Genomic DNA, 18,030 nt, shown 5'->3' with positions numbered 1-18,030 from the left:
GCAAATGGTAGGATTTGTTTTCTTCTTATGGCTGAATAATGTTCCATTGTGTGTATGCACCACATCTTCTTTATCCATTCATCTACTGATGGACATTTAGGTTGCTTCCATTTCTTGGCTATTGTAAATAGTGGTGTGAGAAACATAGAGGTGCATATGTCTTTTTCAAACTGGGCTGATGCATTCTTAGGGTAAATTCCTAGGAGTGGAATTCCTGGGTCAAATGGTATTTCTATTTTTAATTTTTTGAGGAACCTCCACACTGCTTTCCACAATGGTTGAACTAATTTACATTCCAACCAGCAGTGTAGCAGGGTTCCCCTTTCTCCACATCCTCACCAACATCTGTTGTTGTTTGTCTTTTGGATGGTGGCCGTCCTTACTGGTGTGAGGTGATATCTCATTGTGGTTTTAATTTGCATTTCTCTGATGACTAGCGATGTGGAGCATCTTTTCATGTGCCTGTTGGCCATCTGAATTTCTTCTTTGGAGAAGTGTCTGTTGAGATCCTCTGCCCATTTTTTAACTGGGTTATTTGCTTTTTGTTTTTTTGAGGTGCATGAGCTCTTTATGGTAGTGGTTACTTCTTAAAAGATGTTTTGGCTCTTCAGTTTTATGAACTCGTTTGTTAGCTATTACAAAATTTGGGTGCATATATAGAGAATTTTTAAAATTCTATTATTTCCCATTTCTGAAGGTCTAAACAAAGAAGAGTGCTGGTTGTGATCATTTTATGGGGCCATTAACTCCAGTATTGTATTGCTCTTATCTGACAACAACCCAAACTTAGGGACAGTTACATATTAGAGCAGTACAGAGTAAACTCAAAATCATTATACTGAGTAAAAGGAGATTTAAATTCTGGTCCTAGCGATGTTACTTACTAGCATAATTTCTGCTAATATAGTATAGGTACAATAAGTATGCAATGGCTCATGTGAATCAAAGGGCCCACATGAACCATCTGTGGGTCTTAAGTAACAAAAACACCCAACTGATGCTCAGGACTACCACAGACAGACGAGGTATCTAATAGTGAGGCCTGGGCTTTGTTTTAAAGTTCCAAAGACAATACAGATGTATTCCCCTGGCAAGAATCACTGAAACCACTACTTGTGGAATGGATGAACTTGCCTAATTGTGTGACCCCAGCAAGCTGAATAGCCTTTTTTGTACCCCCGTTTCCTCATGAGTAAAACAAAAATTCTTAAATGCTTCTTGTTCACCAGGTGGTTGGTATTAAAAAGGAATATATGGAAATGGTTTGAAAAACAAAAAGAGCAACAAAAATACATGCTGAAAAATCATTGTCATTATTAGTTATCTTTGTGACTCACCACACTATCATATAAACTGGGACCTGAATCGGTTTTAGTTCTTCACCTGGTGAAACAGATGCTCTGAGCACCAGATACAAAAGGAAAAAAAAGGGAATGTTCACTTGCATTATTAAAGTGAGACCCCTTATGAAGTAATTATTGTAAAAGCTTCCCTAGTAAACCATTCTCTAGCTTAGAGGTTTTTATTAATTAAAAAAAAAAAAAGGTGGGGAGAGCCTAATAGGGAAAAATTTCATTCTTAAGAAGAATTGAGAAGGATCTAGGAAAAATAGTTGCCATACACGTTTTTAGTTCTTATACTGAGAAGATAGTACACACAGAAAAAGAAAATATTTGATAACAGACCTGTAAAAGAAGTGTCTTACTCAGTTTATATGCAATGCAGATGCTTAAAAAGATAATATATGTGAAATGTTTAGAACAGTGCTAAGTGCTCAATGAATATTGACTATTAATATCTTTTACTCCCCATCTTCTACAAAAAAGAAGTCACCATGTCAAAGAGTCAAAAGCATGGATCCGGGAGAACAGTCCTAAATTCTACTTCTAGTTCTATAGCTGAGTATACGACTTTAGGCAAGTCACTTAAATTCTAGGATTAGGTGTAAGAAATAATGAACATCAGTAAATATCCATTTCAAGAAATAAGGAAAAGAACAGTTCATAAAAGTAGAAAGAAAATAATGAAGATATTAGCTGGCATAAATAAATTAAAAATATACAGTAAGAAAAACAACAAATATAAAAGTTGATTCTTTGAAAAAATTACATTAATAGATGCATAGTAAGACTGTTCAAGGAAAAAAAAGAGCACAATTTACCAACACCAGGAACAAAAAAGGGGACATTGCTGTAGATCTTAGAAGTATTAAAGGAAAATTATAGGCCTATCTCTCTTATGAAAATAGTTGCAAAAATCCTAAAATAATATAATAAGAAAAACATAGTTATGATCACTTGAGTTTATGCCAAGAATGTAAAAGTTGATTTAACAATTCAAAGTCAATCAATGTAATCCACCACATAACATAATAAAGGAGAAAAATCATGTATCAATCAATGAAATAAAAAGCATTTGATAAAAATCACCATTCATTCATGATAAAAACTCTTAGGAAACTAGAAATAAAGGAAAACTCCCTTAGTAGCTACACAAAACCTAGCACAAACATTATTATTAATGATGAAATATTGATGCTTTCTCCCTGTGATTAGGAGTGAGATGGGAATATATACTGAACTCCTACAAGTTAATAAGACAGACAACCCAGTAAAAATAGGTGTTCCAGAAAGGATGATATGCATTTATGGTCTATAAACTATGAAAAGGCACTCAATTTCATTAGTCACCAAGATTTGAGTGAAGATTTGAAAAATTAAAAAAATGAAGTGCTTTTCACTCAAGTAGAAAAAATTAAAGAGAGGGACAACAGCCGTAAAAGGAAATTCTAATGCACTTAAAATATCACATAGAGCATCTGGAACATAAAATTCTGCTCACATTCAACTAAATAGGAAAAATAATTATCTTGTTTCCAACATTTATTTATTAAGCACTTAAAATGTAGCAAGTATTGTGGCAATGATCAAGACCAGTTAAGATTACTCATCTTCAAAAAGTTCTCAAAGTGTAAAGACAGGGAGAAAGCAACAAGGAAAAAAGGGATTGACGTAGGTACCACATAATGTACAGGATACTGTCCTAAGTTTGTAATAACTGTTAACTTTGAATAACTGGATTTTTTAGGCTTCAGGCTTTGCTTCTATGATGTTCGATGGCTGGAATAAATGATTTCAAAAATTTTTTTAAGTCCCAAGACTCTGTAATATTAATGGTAAAGCTACCAAAGCTCTGTCTTCCTTTAGAATCGTCTTACATGCTTTAGTTTTGGAATCTCAAGCGTTATTACAGCATTTTGATGACAAATTTTTGGAAATTTACCCCCTAGGAACATAGTATATAACTTGATAAGAACTAGTCAATATTAATCAATAGAGACATCAAGATTTTTTAGTCTTGAATTGAACTGTGAGGTTTTTTTATTTTTTTATTTTGGTATCATTAATCTACAATTACAGAAAGAACATTATGTTTACTAGGTTCCCCCCTTCACCAAGTCCCCCCCGCCACATACCCCTTGAACTGTGAGGTTTTTACAGCTAGAAAAATACAGTTAAGATGTGATTTCTGTAAGTAATATACACATCTGTAAAAGTAAAGTTTTCTGATTTGTTCAAGGTACCAAAGCTCATTCACAGTTAATCTTTGGTTCTGTTTGCCATTAGATAAAAAGGATACATTAGGCATAGTATCTATATGATGATGAAATTCTGTTTAGTAGAAAAATATATGTGATATGGTATCAGACAAATGGGTTTTTGTCTTAGCTTTGCAACCTGCAATCTAAGATCTAGAACAAGTCCTTTAAACTTTCCAACCTCAGTGTTCTCACTGAAAAGTGGGGATAAAAATCATTAAAATAGCTCCCCAAACCTAAGGTGATTTACTGGACAAGGAAGGATGGTGTTATACGATGCCTGATGGTGTTACACAGATGTGGCAGACATGAAGATTGAGTGATCATACCTTAAACTTATCATGTCCAAAACAGAAGTCTTGATTTTCCATGTCCCCAACTCTGCTCCTCTCTGACTTCCCCATCATACTAAATGATCAAGCTTAGGAATAAAGCTTGATTTTCTTTCTTTACCATATCCAGCACTTAATTTTGCAGCAGTTCTGTCAATCCTACCTCCAAAATGTATCCCTGACCACTTTGCACTCTCTTCATTGCCAATACTCAAGTTCTAGCTGTCATCATCTCTCACCCAGATTCTGCAGCAGTCTTTACCATCCTTTTGCTTTATTCCTCTTTTAGTGGGATATTCATTCGCCAGTCAAGTGATCTTTTAAAAATGGAAATCAGATATCACTCCCTCTAATAACTTCCACTGCAATTAAAATAAAACCTAAACTCTTCACCGTGATCTGCAAGGCCCTACACAATCTGGCCCCTGCCTACTTCTTTGATCTCACTTATTTTTCAGTCCTCTCCCCTTTATTCACTCAGATTTAGACCTGTGCTGTCCAGTATGAGAGCTATTGGTCACATGTAGCTATTTAAATTTAATTAAAATTCAGTTCCTCACTTAAATAGCCATATTTCAAGTTCATAATGGCCACATGAGGCTACTGGTTATTAAACTAGACTTTACAAAATAGAAATTCCGTCAGCATGGAAAGTTCTATGGGACAGCACTGATCTAGACATATGCCAACCTCATTTCTACCTCCAAGTCTTTGTACTTGATACTCACTCTTTGATAATAATCTTCCCCAGATTTTGGGATGGCTGCTGCTCCCAATTCAGACCTCAGTTCAAATGAAGTTCCTGAGAGGAACCTCTAAATTGATATTAGACCACTCAATCTAAAACAACTTCCAATCTCCCCCATCCCCAGACATTCTCTATCCATTACTCTTCATTTTTTCCATAGCACTTATCACTATCTAAAATTCTTTGTTTCCACCCATAGAATGTAAGTCCCACAAGGGTAGAGATCATGTATAGATATATATAGTTGTACCTCTAGTAACTAGAACAATACCTGACACATAGGAAATATAAAATAAATTGTTGAATAAAGTAATAAAAGTAAAAATAAATAAATAAATAAAGTAATAAAAGTAAGTACCTGAATTTTGCAGTTAAACCAACCTGTACTCCAATCAACTTACCTGCTAGCATATCTGAAGGAAAGTTATTTAACTTCTGAGCCTAATTCCTAGTGTTGCCCATCATGATTAAATAAAATAAAGCCTGCAATCTGCCTTGTACTGTTACTATTAAAACATCCCCTTCAGACTCAGGACAGTAAAGAAGCATGCCTTGCAGTATGGAAGCACAGAAGTTCTGCTGCTTGGGTAATCTCTTTTCCCAGTGTGGATGACTCACTCCTGATTCCCCTAAACTGAGTTACCTGAGTTTCTGATATATGCTCTGAAAAAGCAACAAACCGAAATATGGCAGCATAGTTCTGGATGATGCAAAACCAAATAATAATGCTGTGGCCAGAATATTGACAATATCTTAATGACAGCTAATAGTTTTGAGTCTTTTATTAAGTACTAGCCCCACAGATACATCATCTCATTTATTCCTCATGAAAACTCTTTGAGGTAGTAATCAGTATACCCATTTTATGAATGAGAAAATTAAGGCACAGGGAGATTAATTAGCTTGCCAAGAAGTTAGATCATAAATGCAGGGACTGAAATTGGAACCAGGTCTGTTTGATTCCTGAACCCAAGCTTTTAACTTCTGAAACATGTGGCTTGCTTTTATAGAAGATAGCACAGAGTTATGCACTAGTGAGTCCTTAATAAATGTAACCAATATACTTTACTGCCTTCTGAGCTTTTACTTATTAGCCACCTTTTTTTCCCTTAGTGGCATAAACAACTGAATATGGCTTATTACTTCCATTTCTCAAGAATGCTCTCAAATCCTTGAGACTAAACTTAGAAAAATTTAGAAAGATCTGTTGGTATCTACAATCATGAGACTTATTTATTTCCTCCCTATTATAAGCAGAATTTGGAGACTCCAATAACATTATTGCTTTTTCTGTTTATAACTGCCACATGACAAATGATCTAAACTTTTTAAATGATTGCTTTAGTGAGGCAGACCCTTTTCCTTTTCTACTTGAAAAAAATATTTAAACACATTCAAGAGGGCATTAGTTCAATATACCACATTAGGTTTTCACTCCGAGGTAGAGACTCTGAATTCTAATTCTCATTCTACTGGTGTTCAATCCAACATCACCTAGAACTGGAACCTTGATGCAGTTACTACTCTCTCTGAGCCTCAGTTCTCCTTTCTGTAACATGATTCCACTGAATTAGACAATTAGTAAGATTCATTTCATTTTACGACAGAGATTCTTTACTTTGGCTCTCATAGATAACTACACTTCCTTTATCTCTCCCTAATGAAATCATTAATATTCGATACAAACCTCCATCAAGGCTCCGGGATGCCCGTTTGCTCGCTGTACGCTCAAAGTGTGGGGCAGGCCTGTCAATCAGAGCACTAGCTTGCCTGGTCTGAGCCTGAGTCCGGCCACTGTATCGAAATTTGGATCCCAGTGCAAGAAATTTGCTTTTAGGAATGGTGTCTGTAGATGTCAGTCTGGAGGGAAAAAAACCGTAATAATCATGTATTATATATATTATCTCACTCTAATGAGACCATGAGACTAAAGCCAAAAATCACAAATGAAAATTTTTTCACAGTTCTCATAGTTTCCTTACAGTTATTAAGATGGATTTCCAATCAAGCAATCATTGTTTTAGTTCTAAGTCATTTCTCAAAGCAACATGCATAATTTATTTGTAGCCTATGTCACCATCATCTCATGTCTTTATAGGTAAAGGGTTTTATGGTTTTTGAAATGCTTTTATAGCACTGTAATATTTTCACTACATCCCTGTAACATTTTTACCATTTTTTAGATACAAAAATTAAACTTCAAAAAAATAAGTTACTTGCTTAAGGTCACATAGGTGTTAAGAAGTTGAGCAGTAGCAGGGTCCCAGCCCAAAATTCTTTTTCCACTTTACTAGAATATAAAAAAATTTTGTCAAGTGCACTCCAAACTCAATTAATGCCTGTTAACCTACTTAGTAGATTATCTGGTGTATCTTCGACTTAGTTAGGAACTCCAAATTCTTTCTATGCCATTCATTTATGCACTCTCTTTTTTGCCATGGCATGCATGCATTCATTCATTCATTCATTAATTTTATTTTGGTATCATTAAATACTAGACTCCCCCCATTATCAAGTCCCCACCACATACCCCATTACAGTCACTGTCCATCAGCATAGTAAGATGCTGTAGAATCACTACTTGTCTGCTCTGTGTTGTACTGCCTTCCCCGTGCCCTGACCTACATTACGTAATACCCCTTTTTCCCCCTTATCCCTCCCTTCCCACCCATCCTCCCCAGTCCCTTTCCCTTTGGTAACTGTTAGTCCATTCTTGGGTTCTGTGAAATCTGCTGCTGTTTTGTTCCTTCAGTTTTTTCTTTGTTCTTATACTCCACAGATGAGTGAAATCATTTGATACTTGTCTTTCTCTGTTGCCATGGCATTTAATACACCATACTGAAACAATCTATGTGCTAGTCTCCACTACAAGGCTGTGAGCTCTCTAAGGGTAAAGGATAAAGACTATGACTTATTCATTGTTGTGTTTTCACTCTGGCATAGTGCCTAACATGAATTTGGCATTCATTAAGTGTCTACTGAATAAATACATAAATTGCTACATCAAACAGTATCAAAAAGAGTATTTTTCCCCCTTTGGGGTAGTTTAATTGAGCAAATATTATTTTCTTTCATGTAATGAAGCATTACAGGTTAACATATCCTCTTATTTTGATAAAATGGATTTAAGTATGCTAAGTAATACAATGGCTGCAGCTTGAAATCTACACCATAGATATTAAACATTTAAAATAACTTTTTGTTACACTTCCTTACCCTTTTTTAAAACTGTTTTCTTGGTTTGATTTTAAAGAAGAAGATGATGGAAACATACATACGTTAGTGCCAATAATTAAGATTCTTTAATCAGATATAAAGTGTACCCTCATGTTTATTTTGAAGTGAGACTTGAAATGTTATTTTCCCTGACTTTTCTCCCTGTCCACTCTGCTACAGTACCAAATATGATATGAAAATACAAATAGAAGGAAAAGATACCATGATAATCTCTTTTGAGAGCCATTTATAGTCACGTTTATTTATGAATGACATGAGGTCTGGGATTTGCCTCAATATAATCTGGGGGCAGCGGGAAGGAGTGTATAAAGGGACGTAGATAAAACAAGACTGGTAATAGTTATTCAAGCTGGGTGATAGGTACAAGGGTAGTTCATTATACTATTTACTTTACTGTTGTTTGGTATGCAGTTTTCCACAACAAAGACATTTTCTTAAAAAGGCAAGCTGATAATAACTAGCTCCTTTCCGTGCAAGTATTAACTTCTCCAAAGTCTGTCTTCTCCACTAGACTGTCCATTCCCTCAGGACAGAGACTAGAACTGCCTGAGGTATATTCCCAATGCCTAGTTCAGAGCCTACACAAAGAGTAAGCACACAGAAAATGGTTGGTAAATGAATACAAGGGGTTAATGATGTGGTCTCTTGAAAAAACAGAGGAAACAAAACTTTCTTCTGTCTTTTGATTATCTGATACAATTAGCTTTCAAAGAATGGTTCTTTGTTCCCTTTCTGGGGTTGCTAAGAGCCTAGATTCATCATCAGCTTCCTATCTTTAACCTTTTAATATGAAAGTCCCATAGAAATAGTTAAGCACTGCTTAGAGAAATTCCATGTGGAGGTATTTCAGAGTTTCTTCCCCTGCTAGGACTGATTTTTAGTTTCAGTAAGGGCAATCACAGAGCCCCTAGTAAACAGGCTTCTTTCCTCACTTCTCTCCTCCTTCTACCATATGCAGAAAGGCGCTCTTGGAATGCTGGGGTATGTTTTTCAACCCAAAGGAGAACTAGATTCACTGTGCCTTGCCTAAGATGATCTCACCTGAGCTAATAAAAGAATGCCAGCCATACAAAGGAGGGAATTTCAATAGCAGGCTTAAAATAGAAACGTGCATAAATAAATCATCCTTGAAAAATACTTAAGTGAGAATAATACCTGAAAAATGTGTGATGCTCTACACAGACTTTCCACAATTTCTTAGCTGTTCGGTAACTGGGAAGTTTGAATCCAATGGTACTTTCATACTGTTCTTGCTATAAAAACAGAAATATGAAGCATGAAGTATTTCTTGTCAGAAACCCCCCCACATACACATACATACACACTTAAGTCACCTTCTGATCGTCCGGACACTGCTCTTCCTTAGTCATTGTCTGCATCTAGGATACTATACTACTCAATGATCAGGGAATAGCACAGGAGATGATTTCTCCAGTCAATCCATGTTATTCTGCAATTGTATTTTAGTAACAGGAGCTAAAGATTTTGGCTCAAACCAGATTATTCAGTTATGAAATCTCTTTTCTTTTTTTCTTTTGACTGATAACTCATTTATCTAGATACCTCTTTGACTGAAGCAAACCATATCCTGCCAAGAGTACTAGAAATACTGTCCTGTTAGTCTTTTGCCTCTGTTTCTGCATTAAGCATACTTTGTAAGATAGAAAGGAAACTGACAATTACTTCTGGTGCCTATTTATACCAATAACCCTATGATTAAATAGTGTCACCTCTATTTTTACACATGAAGAAACTGAGGCCAGCGAAGTTATTCACTCAGTCTCACAGCTGTTAAGAATGCCACGGTTTCTACTATACCATGCTACTTCTAAATCATCTACTGGAACCATAATAATACACTTCTCAAAACCCTACTGTTGTTCCTAATTATTTTCTTAAATAAGAATTCTGCATTTTCTGTATATATTATATAGTTGGCATTCAAAGAAACCAAGAACTTCTCATTATAGTTATTAATATTTCCATATACATATATTAATTTTCAGCCTTCCCACATTAAAATGTGAGATTGTTGAGGAATGGACTCTTTCACACACTGTTATTTTCCCAGCCCTTGGAATAGAATAGCATGTGGCACAAAAAAGTCCTCAATAAATATTTGTTGACCAAATGACTCTTGATTGTTCTGTGCTAGGCACCAGTAAATAATTATGGCACTAAATAAATGCTTCACTGATAATCCTTATCCAAGATTTTTGAAGGCTGCATATCCATGATTTCCATGCTGAAATAAGGAGCCATTGTCACCAGCAGATGGTGATATATACACAAAAAAGCCACATTATATTAGAGTGCCGCTTTCCCGTTTGGAGCTTTCATAGTTGTTATCTCATTTGATCTTCAAATCAACTGTGACAGAGGTATTATCCCACCTGACTGATAAGGAAGCTGAGCCTTTGATTTATCCAGGGTCTTCTGCTTAGTAAGTAGCAGAGTGGGAGCTAGAACTCTTTGTTTTCTTTTATTCCTACTTAGACAATTCTCCACTATACCATCATGATGGCTCTTTAACATAGAAGTTAAATATGGACATTAGTAAATCCTAAAACTTGACTGTCAACTAATAATGGAGTTATCTGGTACAAAGTTTTTATTAAAATCTAGAACTTGACCTAGAACATTTTCAGTAATCACTAAAAACTATTCATACAAATAAATTTCAATTATGTGAGGTAAAGAACTGGTGGTACAAGTGATTTAATGAGTGATTTAACCCTGCGTTTAAAAAATCTCATGCTACTTAATTTAAAAATATTTTTCCACCAAGACTTTACCTGGAGTAAACAAGGACAAGTTTATCAATCCAAGTTTCACTTTTGGCCATGATTTACATACTTAAATAAAGAGAAATGTTCAGAAGATCAGCAGTAAGGAAGAGAAGAGGCATCACGGTAAAGATTAATTTAGAAAACAGAATTATCAGCTCCTGAATAGTTAGTAATAGAGAGACTTCTTAGGTGACATAACAAGGAAAATAGAAATGAAGAAATTTTTTAGACGTGGTTTATATTTGATTCAGGAGGAAAATACTTGAATTCTGTACCTCTCCAGGCCGAATCTTGATAAAAAAGCTGCTGCGTTTGTAAGAAATCTTCAGCACTTTGGGCCAAGGAAAGCGGTTAATTCTCAGCTTATCTTTGTAAACCAGAAGGCCACTAGAGCAGACACCTAGGATGATATCTACTCCCTCCAAGTCCTGCGTAAGAAAAGTGTTAGCATTTCAGTCTTGAGCAAAGTGCTCATCACATTGTTGACTATCATTAGATAACCTGAAACTATCAATAACAAAAAACACTTAGAAAGCATACAAGGAAAGTTTAATCTAACAATCATAACCCAGGGGACCATTCGGTCTATGTAAAAATGTTGCTATACCACATTTTTCAAAAATCAAAGTTATTATCAATCATGAATGTCTTTAAAAATATTCAAATCAGACTCAGTAATTTTATTTATGTAATGTATTCCAATGAAACAATTCAAATCACAGAAGAAGCTTAATACATGAAAATGTTCAAAGTGTGACAGAAGTAAAAACAGAATATGACCTAAGTATCCAGGCAGTAGGATTAAATTATTATTGTACATCCACATAGTAACCATTAAAATAGTTACACAGAATTTGGGAGATAAGTGGGGAAAAACTATATTGTAATGTTAAGGAAAAGAGCAGGATAAAATTGCATATATAATATGATCCCAACATGAAAAATATAAACAGAAAGAAAGATGAGTATACCAAAATGTTAATAATAGCATTCCTGAGGTGGTATGTCTGAGTAATTTTTCATTTTAGTTTCTATACTTTCCAATTATAATAAACATTACCTTTTTTAAAAATTTAAGTATCACAAAACTATACATATATGTAAAAAATTCAAACAATACAGAAGTGTAACAGGAACCACTAATAATTTGGTAATTTCCAAGACTATTATCCTGTTTTCTAGGCACATACAAATATGCCTGGATTATATGTGTATATCACCTTATAATCAGGAAAACACTGAGAAAAAAACACAATTCAATCCTTGAGGATGGAAACTATCTTACTCACTTCTACATCACCCTAAATACTGTATGGTATTGACAAACATGCTCAATACATGTTTACATTGAGTTTATTACCTGCACACATTATTATTCATAATTTATTCTGAAAAATGAGTAAATCCTTTGCTTCTAATTTACAGCAATCTTGATTCATGTAGGTTTATAAATTAAGTAATTTTAAGATATATTAGTAACCACATAGAGTTAAATCTTCAACCATTAATATAAATTATTTCATTAATTAACTCTGAAGGAACATCTGCTTTTCTCTTGTCCAAGAAATGTGGACATACACATCTTAGTTGCTAAAAAGAGCAACATAGCCACCACTACCATCCCTCAAAGCCACCATGAAATGTCTGTCATTGGGCTTGTACCTCATCTACCTTGACAATACTCCTCCCATAAATCTGGGTCTCTGCAGCCTCCAAAAAGAGACACTAATTTACATTTACCATGCCTGTCAGTATATGAAAATTCTAGGGTAAGCATTCATGTTTTCGTTTTGGCCTTCCAGTTCTAAAATACTCAAACCTATCACAATCATATCAGCAAATAATTATTATGATGATAACTACATGTCTGATACACATATATTTAAGTCAGCAGATTACAGGATTTCAGGGAGGACAGGGCTTAGGGCACATGCACAATTATAATTCTTGTTTTTTTATGATGAAGTGGTCATCCCTCCAAAAATCATTGTAAGTATAGGAGTTGACTCTACTCCTACATAAACGCAGCATGAGAGAATTTCAGATTCTTATAATTAGTGATGTTAAGTGTATTAAATTATAAATATCCTGAAGTCAAGAAGGAACAGTAAGATAAAATAAAGCCATGTTTACATGCCTCATTATTAAAATAATTTTTAAATTAAATATATTAATCATCTATGTCTATAATCAAGGAAAATAAATTTCACTTGACTTAATCTCTACAGATGACTATTTAAATAATCAAAACCCAGAGTTAAATGCTTCTTGACTACTCCAAGGAGTACAGATAAACATTAGTGTCTACATGTGTGATGTACAAGCACAGCTGAGAAGTAGAAATTATATACAGCTCCAATTTGATGACTATGTCACTGAGAATTCTCAGAGGATGCCCTTTTAATTTCTTCAAGTCTGTGGGTACAACTATATCTCTCTCTCTTAATTATGTATTTTGGAGAAACAATTTGCTTTACAACATTTGGGAAAGGAGTAAACTGTCTGACTTCTTCATCCATTCCTGATAATCACTGATTCAACACCAGCCACCAGCAGAAACTGAGAAGCAATACCTAACAATTTCACTTCTGGAAATACACCTGACCTGATCTTCCTATCATCTACTTCAGAGATTCATAGAAGTACCCAGCCCAAAACAATCTCAAGTAACATATTAAGAAAAACCACTAACATGCAATGAAATTTTTTTTAGAACTCATGGAATTAAAATAAGGAAGAGACTTCAGATACTAGATATTTAGGTTGGGAAAAGCCTGAAATCATTTTAATCCAATCACCTACCAGATGTTTGAGTGTCCTTTTCTAAATTCCTACCAAGTGATTATTCTGCCTATCCTAGAATACCTACAGGAATAGAGAGCTCACTTTCCTTCTGAGGTAGACCATCCCATCTTGGAATAGCTTTGACAGACAATTTGTCAAACTGAGTTCAACAGTATCTCCATATAATTTCCATTTTACTGGCTCTAGTTTTATACCTTGGAGTCATAGTAAACTCTATACACCAATCCTTTAAATACATGCAGATATTATGTCTTCCCTAAACTTTCTCTTCCATGAGTTAAGCATGCCTTTTTCCTTTGCTTGTTTCTCACTGGACAGTTTTGAGTCCCCTCACCATGAATCCCAGTTAAGTTGCTCTGAATGAATCTCAGATTATCCACTCGAGCCCCTTCCCTCACAATCTCCACAGCCATTTCAGCAGCTGAAGATGAGAAAAGTTGAGAGACTTCCCCTAAGAAGTATTAATTCTGTTCGGTTGCATTTAGGCAGAAGTAGGATTAAAGCTCAAGCTGCTGATTCCCTAACCCAGCAGTTCTCAAGTAAACCATTATGGTTCATCCCATGCACATCAGAATAACCTGGAGAGTCTGTTAAGAGATTGTTGGGCTCCATCCACCCAGTGTTTCTGACTCAGTAAGTCTGGAATGGGGCCTGAAATGTGCATTTCTAACGAATTCCTAGATGATGGTAAATATGGCTGGTTCAAGGGCTACACTTTTAGTGCCACTACCTTCTGGTTCTCAGATTCAAGCATGAATGAGAATCATATGGGATGCTCATTAAATTTGGAGATTTTGTCTCTCCTACAGTAATTCAGTAAACCTGGGAGTTCAGAAATCTGCATGTTTAATAAATGCCTCATATGATTCTAATGTAGGTGGTGCTGGCTTGCTGCACTCTGTATTTCAAAAATATCTGCATTTTAGGTAAATATTATTTATTTTGCTTTAGGTACCATATTTTTTATCCTTACAGTGGCTTGGATGTAAGACTTCATTCTGATGGCAAACTGCAAAAGGGCAGTTTAATTTATATGTTTGACAGTCAACTGATACGCTTAAAATTCTAATAAGAACTACTATCTCTTTTGAATGTTTTATAATACTCCAGATAAAGATTGGTAAGAAGTATTATACGGCACAGGTCCAGTGTGTGCATATTAATAAAGGCCAAAGTTATCATTACCTTTGCTTTATGAAGGTCAACACCATACATAGACAACTTTTTGGCATTCTCAAGAAATTCCAGGTCAGCCTGAGCTGGAGTCATGGACCTATGATAGAATAAAAATAAAACTCATTTAGTGTCACAGCATCAACATTCACAATAATAACAGTTGTATGTTAATTTTATCTTACCTGAACACATAAACATATACATATCAATATGTATGTAGACATATTTCATGCTCCTGAGAGTAGAATATTGTGGAAAAAAACTATTATCACTACCTGTGTCTAAACAATTGAAATATGCCTTAGTAAAGGAGATCTTGGAGAAACAAAAAACTATCAGACAAAAAAATTAGGAAAGACAAACCTATTAAAGAATTTCCTTAAAGCTGCTTCATCCACCATCAGTTCTGCCCCTCCTTCTCCGCAGCCTTTTTTTCCAACACACAAACTCCTCCCACTAATTTTTCTTGCCAAGGAGGTGACCAAATTAAATCCTCTGAGGGCACAGTACAATTTACAATATCCTCTTAGCCGCATTTTTCTTTCTATACCCCTGAATTGAGTCATTATGGAAATTAAACAGGAAGGCAGCTGAAGTTACTTAACTGGGTACTCTTAATGGGGGTAGGCTTGATGAAAAGAAAATCTCTGGTAACAGATGGTGTCCTGCCTACTGATTAAACAAAATTAATTGGTTAATAGAGGCATGTAGATAATAGGGCTGCTTTCTGTTATTAAGATGTCTTCATTATGAGGAACATAATGAATTACATTTGTTTGAAAACACTCAGGCTCACTGTCTAAACACTCACTATGTAGGTCTTTCCTTCTCTTTTATAACCTTCCTTTTTAGAAAAGTGCTCAGGAGCTGTTAATGTTGAGCTATGAAGAAAAAGGTATCACCCCTAGTGTAGCTCAGACCAATCCAATATAACTTCATAGTAACAATAATGCAAACCCATCTCCAAAGAAAAACCATTTACATGCCTGTTTCCCATAAGACTGCCTAAAGCTATACAAAGCAGCAGGAGCCTATTCATTTTCACAGGAGAAAGTCTCTTCCAAACCCATCTGTCTTTACCCTCATTAAAAAGAATAAAAAGTTCCTTGAAACAACCACCAAAAAAAAAAAAAAAAAACCTCAGGGGAGGCTACAGACTTGTTAATGACACAGCCTCCTTGAATAAACTTTTCACAGGGGCTAAATTATTACACCTGAATTTCTATTAATGGATCTGAAACTGAACACACACAAAATGGGAAAATTAATGCATATGTAAATCTGTACATTCAAGTGATTAAAAACATCTCAGTAAAGTTTTGTAGGTTTTGTTTATATAGGTTACATGTTTTTCTAGTTACAGTTACTCCCAGTCATTGTATGTTTTCTGTGGTTACTATTACCCATGTCTTGAATTTTAGGATTTTGAAGCTGAATGCAGCTTGAAGATTAAAGAGTTCAAAAGTCCTTGAGGGATCACAAGGTCATGGGCAAACTATGACTTTTAGTGTAAGGCAGTAGCTTTAGTCAGGACTCAGGAGCTGGAATCCTGGCTTCTGCACTTATGAGTGGTAACCCAGTGTCTCCCTCAATCTCCTAACTATAACAAATCACAATACCTTCTTCCAGAGACTAGGACAGGCAATTGCTTTTTGTCTTTGCTGAATGAATGAATGAATGTGATTAGTAGATCAAATAAAGTAATGGTTGTAAAAATGTTTTGTAAAATATCAGTGTTTATTGTTATTGCCACCTTAGTTTTCTGATAAAATAAAATAAAGCTCAGTACAGAATATGATACCTAATATATAAAGAAGGAGGAGGAAAACAGGAGGGAGAAAAAAAACCTTTAGATTGTGTTTGTAATAGCATACTGAGTTAAGTTAGACTCTTAGTAAGGAAGTTACCCTTGAACCTTAAAAAAAATAAAATAAAATAAAGCTCATAAAATAAAAATAAATTTTGTTTACTTGAATCGGAAGACAGGTTTAAAAACATTAAACTAAACAATCATGAAGAAATCTTCCCTGTATTCATTCCTCCAACTCTAAGGGACATTAATGGGGTCAATCACTTTGAACATATATTTAAATTTCAAACTATATAGACAAATAAGCATGCTTTAAAACGGTCTGATATCTTGATCTGGGTGATAGTTACATGAGCATGTAACGTCAAAATTTGAGCTGTACACTAGGATTTGTGCATTTTATTGCATGTACCTCCGTGTAGAGAAAGTGAGGGTTCCTGTGGCCAGGAATCTCACCTGGCCCTGATCGACTTGCTCACTATACACATCTGGGCAATACGTAGTTATTGACTATCTAAAGAGCTCTGCCCAGTGCTCTGGGCTGCACGGCTGCAGGAGAGCAGAGACTGGAGTGGCATCAGTGCTGAGACTGAGACGGCTGCGGGGGTAGAGAGCCCCAGAGGCAGAGACTGGCTTGCTGCATGCAGACTCACTCTGAGTGGACGGAATTCTAGTGATTGACCTGCCATCGTGGGATTAAAGTTGGGTATAAACCCTTTCACCCCAAGAACATTCCATTGTCATTGTATGGGTCTCACTGAATCCATAGTGAACTTGTTCGGGGCTGAAACCCATTGGCAAGACACTCCATAAAAAATATATAACGAAATTAAATAAATAAAATTACATTAAGGGTAGGTAGCAGTAAAAGAGATCTTTAATGTTAAAATTATGACTTGTTAGTTGAAAATACTATTTATATTTGAGGTTTGGCTGATTCTTGTACTTTAAATTTTTTATATAATTAAAAATATTCTCAAACACCCTTAAACTTAAAAGTTACCTGCAATAAAAATAATTTTTTCCTGCACCATTTGAGAGTAAATTGCTAACCTGATGACCCATCACTCCCAGGTACTTTGGTGTTTAATTTCTACAAACAAGGGCAGTCTCCTACATAACTTCAACACAACCATCAAAACCAGGAAATTAATATTAATACATTACTTCTACCTAATCCTCAGGCTCCATTCAAGATGTTTCAAAAAATATTCTGTATAGCGGAAGGAGACAGTTTAGCATCGTGATTTCATTTAGTTCATGTCTCTTTAGTCTTCTTCAGTCTGGAACAGTTGTTTAATCTTTCTTTGACTTTTTTAAAATTATAGGCCAGTTATTCTACAGTATGCCCTTGCTGATATTGGTCCATAAGCTGATTCTGGTTATGGATCTTTGACAGGAATATATTGCAAAAGTGGCTCTGTGTTCTCACTGCATCCTATCAGGTGATGTAGAATCTCAATTTGTCCCTTCACTTGGTGTGCCTTCATGCTTATTTTGATCATAGACATCTGCCAGGCTTTCCTTTGAAAAAT

General features: G+C 35.2%; 1 protein-coding gene across 35 annotated transcripts in view; it reads right to left on the bottom strand.

Moving 5' to 3' along the window:
• EPB41 (erythrocyte membrane protein band 4.1) overlaps window positions 1-18,030 on the bottom strand; it is a 197,894-nt gene that overhangs the window by 53,072 nt on the left and 126,792 nt on the right. For all 35 annotated transcript variants that reach the window (XR_012130088.1, XM_073233492.1, XM_073233493.1 and 32 more), the window contains exons 8-11: window positions 14,695-14,782; window positions 10,980-11,132; window positions 9,071-9,168; window positions 6,366-6,538 (exon numbers count right to left, since the gene is read on the bottom strand). Coding sequence is in view for 34 of the 35 variants with exons in the window: in XM_073233492.1 (XP_073089593.1) it covers window positions 6,366-6,538; window positions 9,071-9,168; window positions 10,980-11,132; window positions 14,695-14,782 (512 nt within the window). In the remaining variant the exon portion in view is untranslated. The remainder of the gene's footprint in view (window positions 1-6,365; window positions 6,539-9,070; window positions 9,169-10,979; window positions 11,133-14,694; window positions 14,783-18,030) is intronic.

Source organism: Manis javanica, chromosome 4, assembly GCF_040802235.1.
Source record: "Manis javanica isolate MJ-LG chromosome 4, MJ_LKY, whole genome shotgun sequence".
NCBI classification, from domain to species: domain Eukaryota; kingdom Metazoa; phylum Chordata; class Mammalia; order Pholidota; family Manidae; genus Manis; species Manis javanica.
The sequence above is the reverse complement of the archived record's forward strand: the minus strand, read 5'-3'. Positions and strand labels throughout refer to the sequence as shown.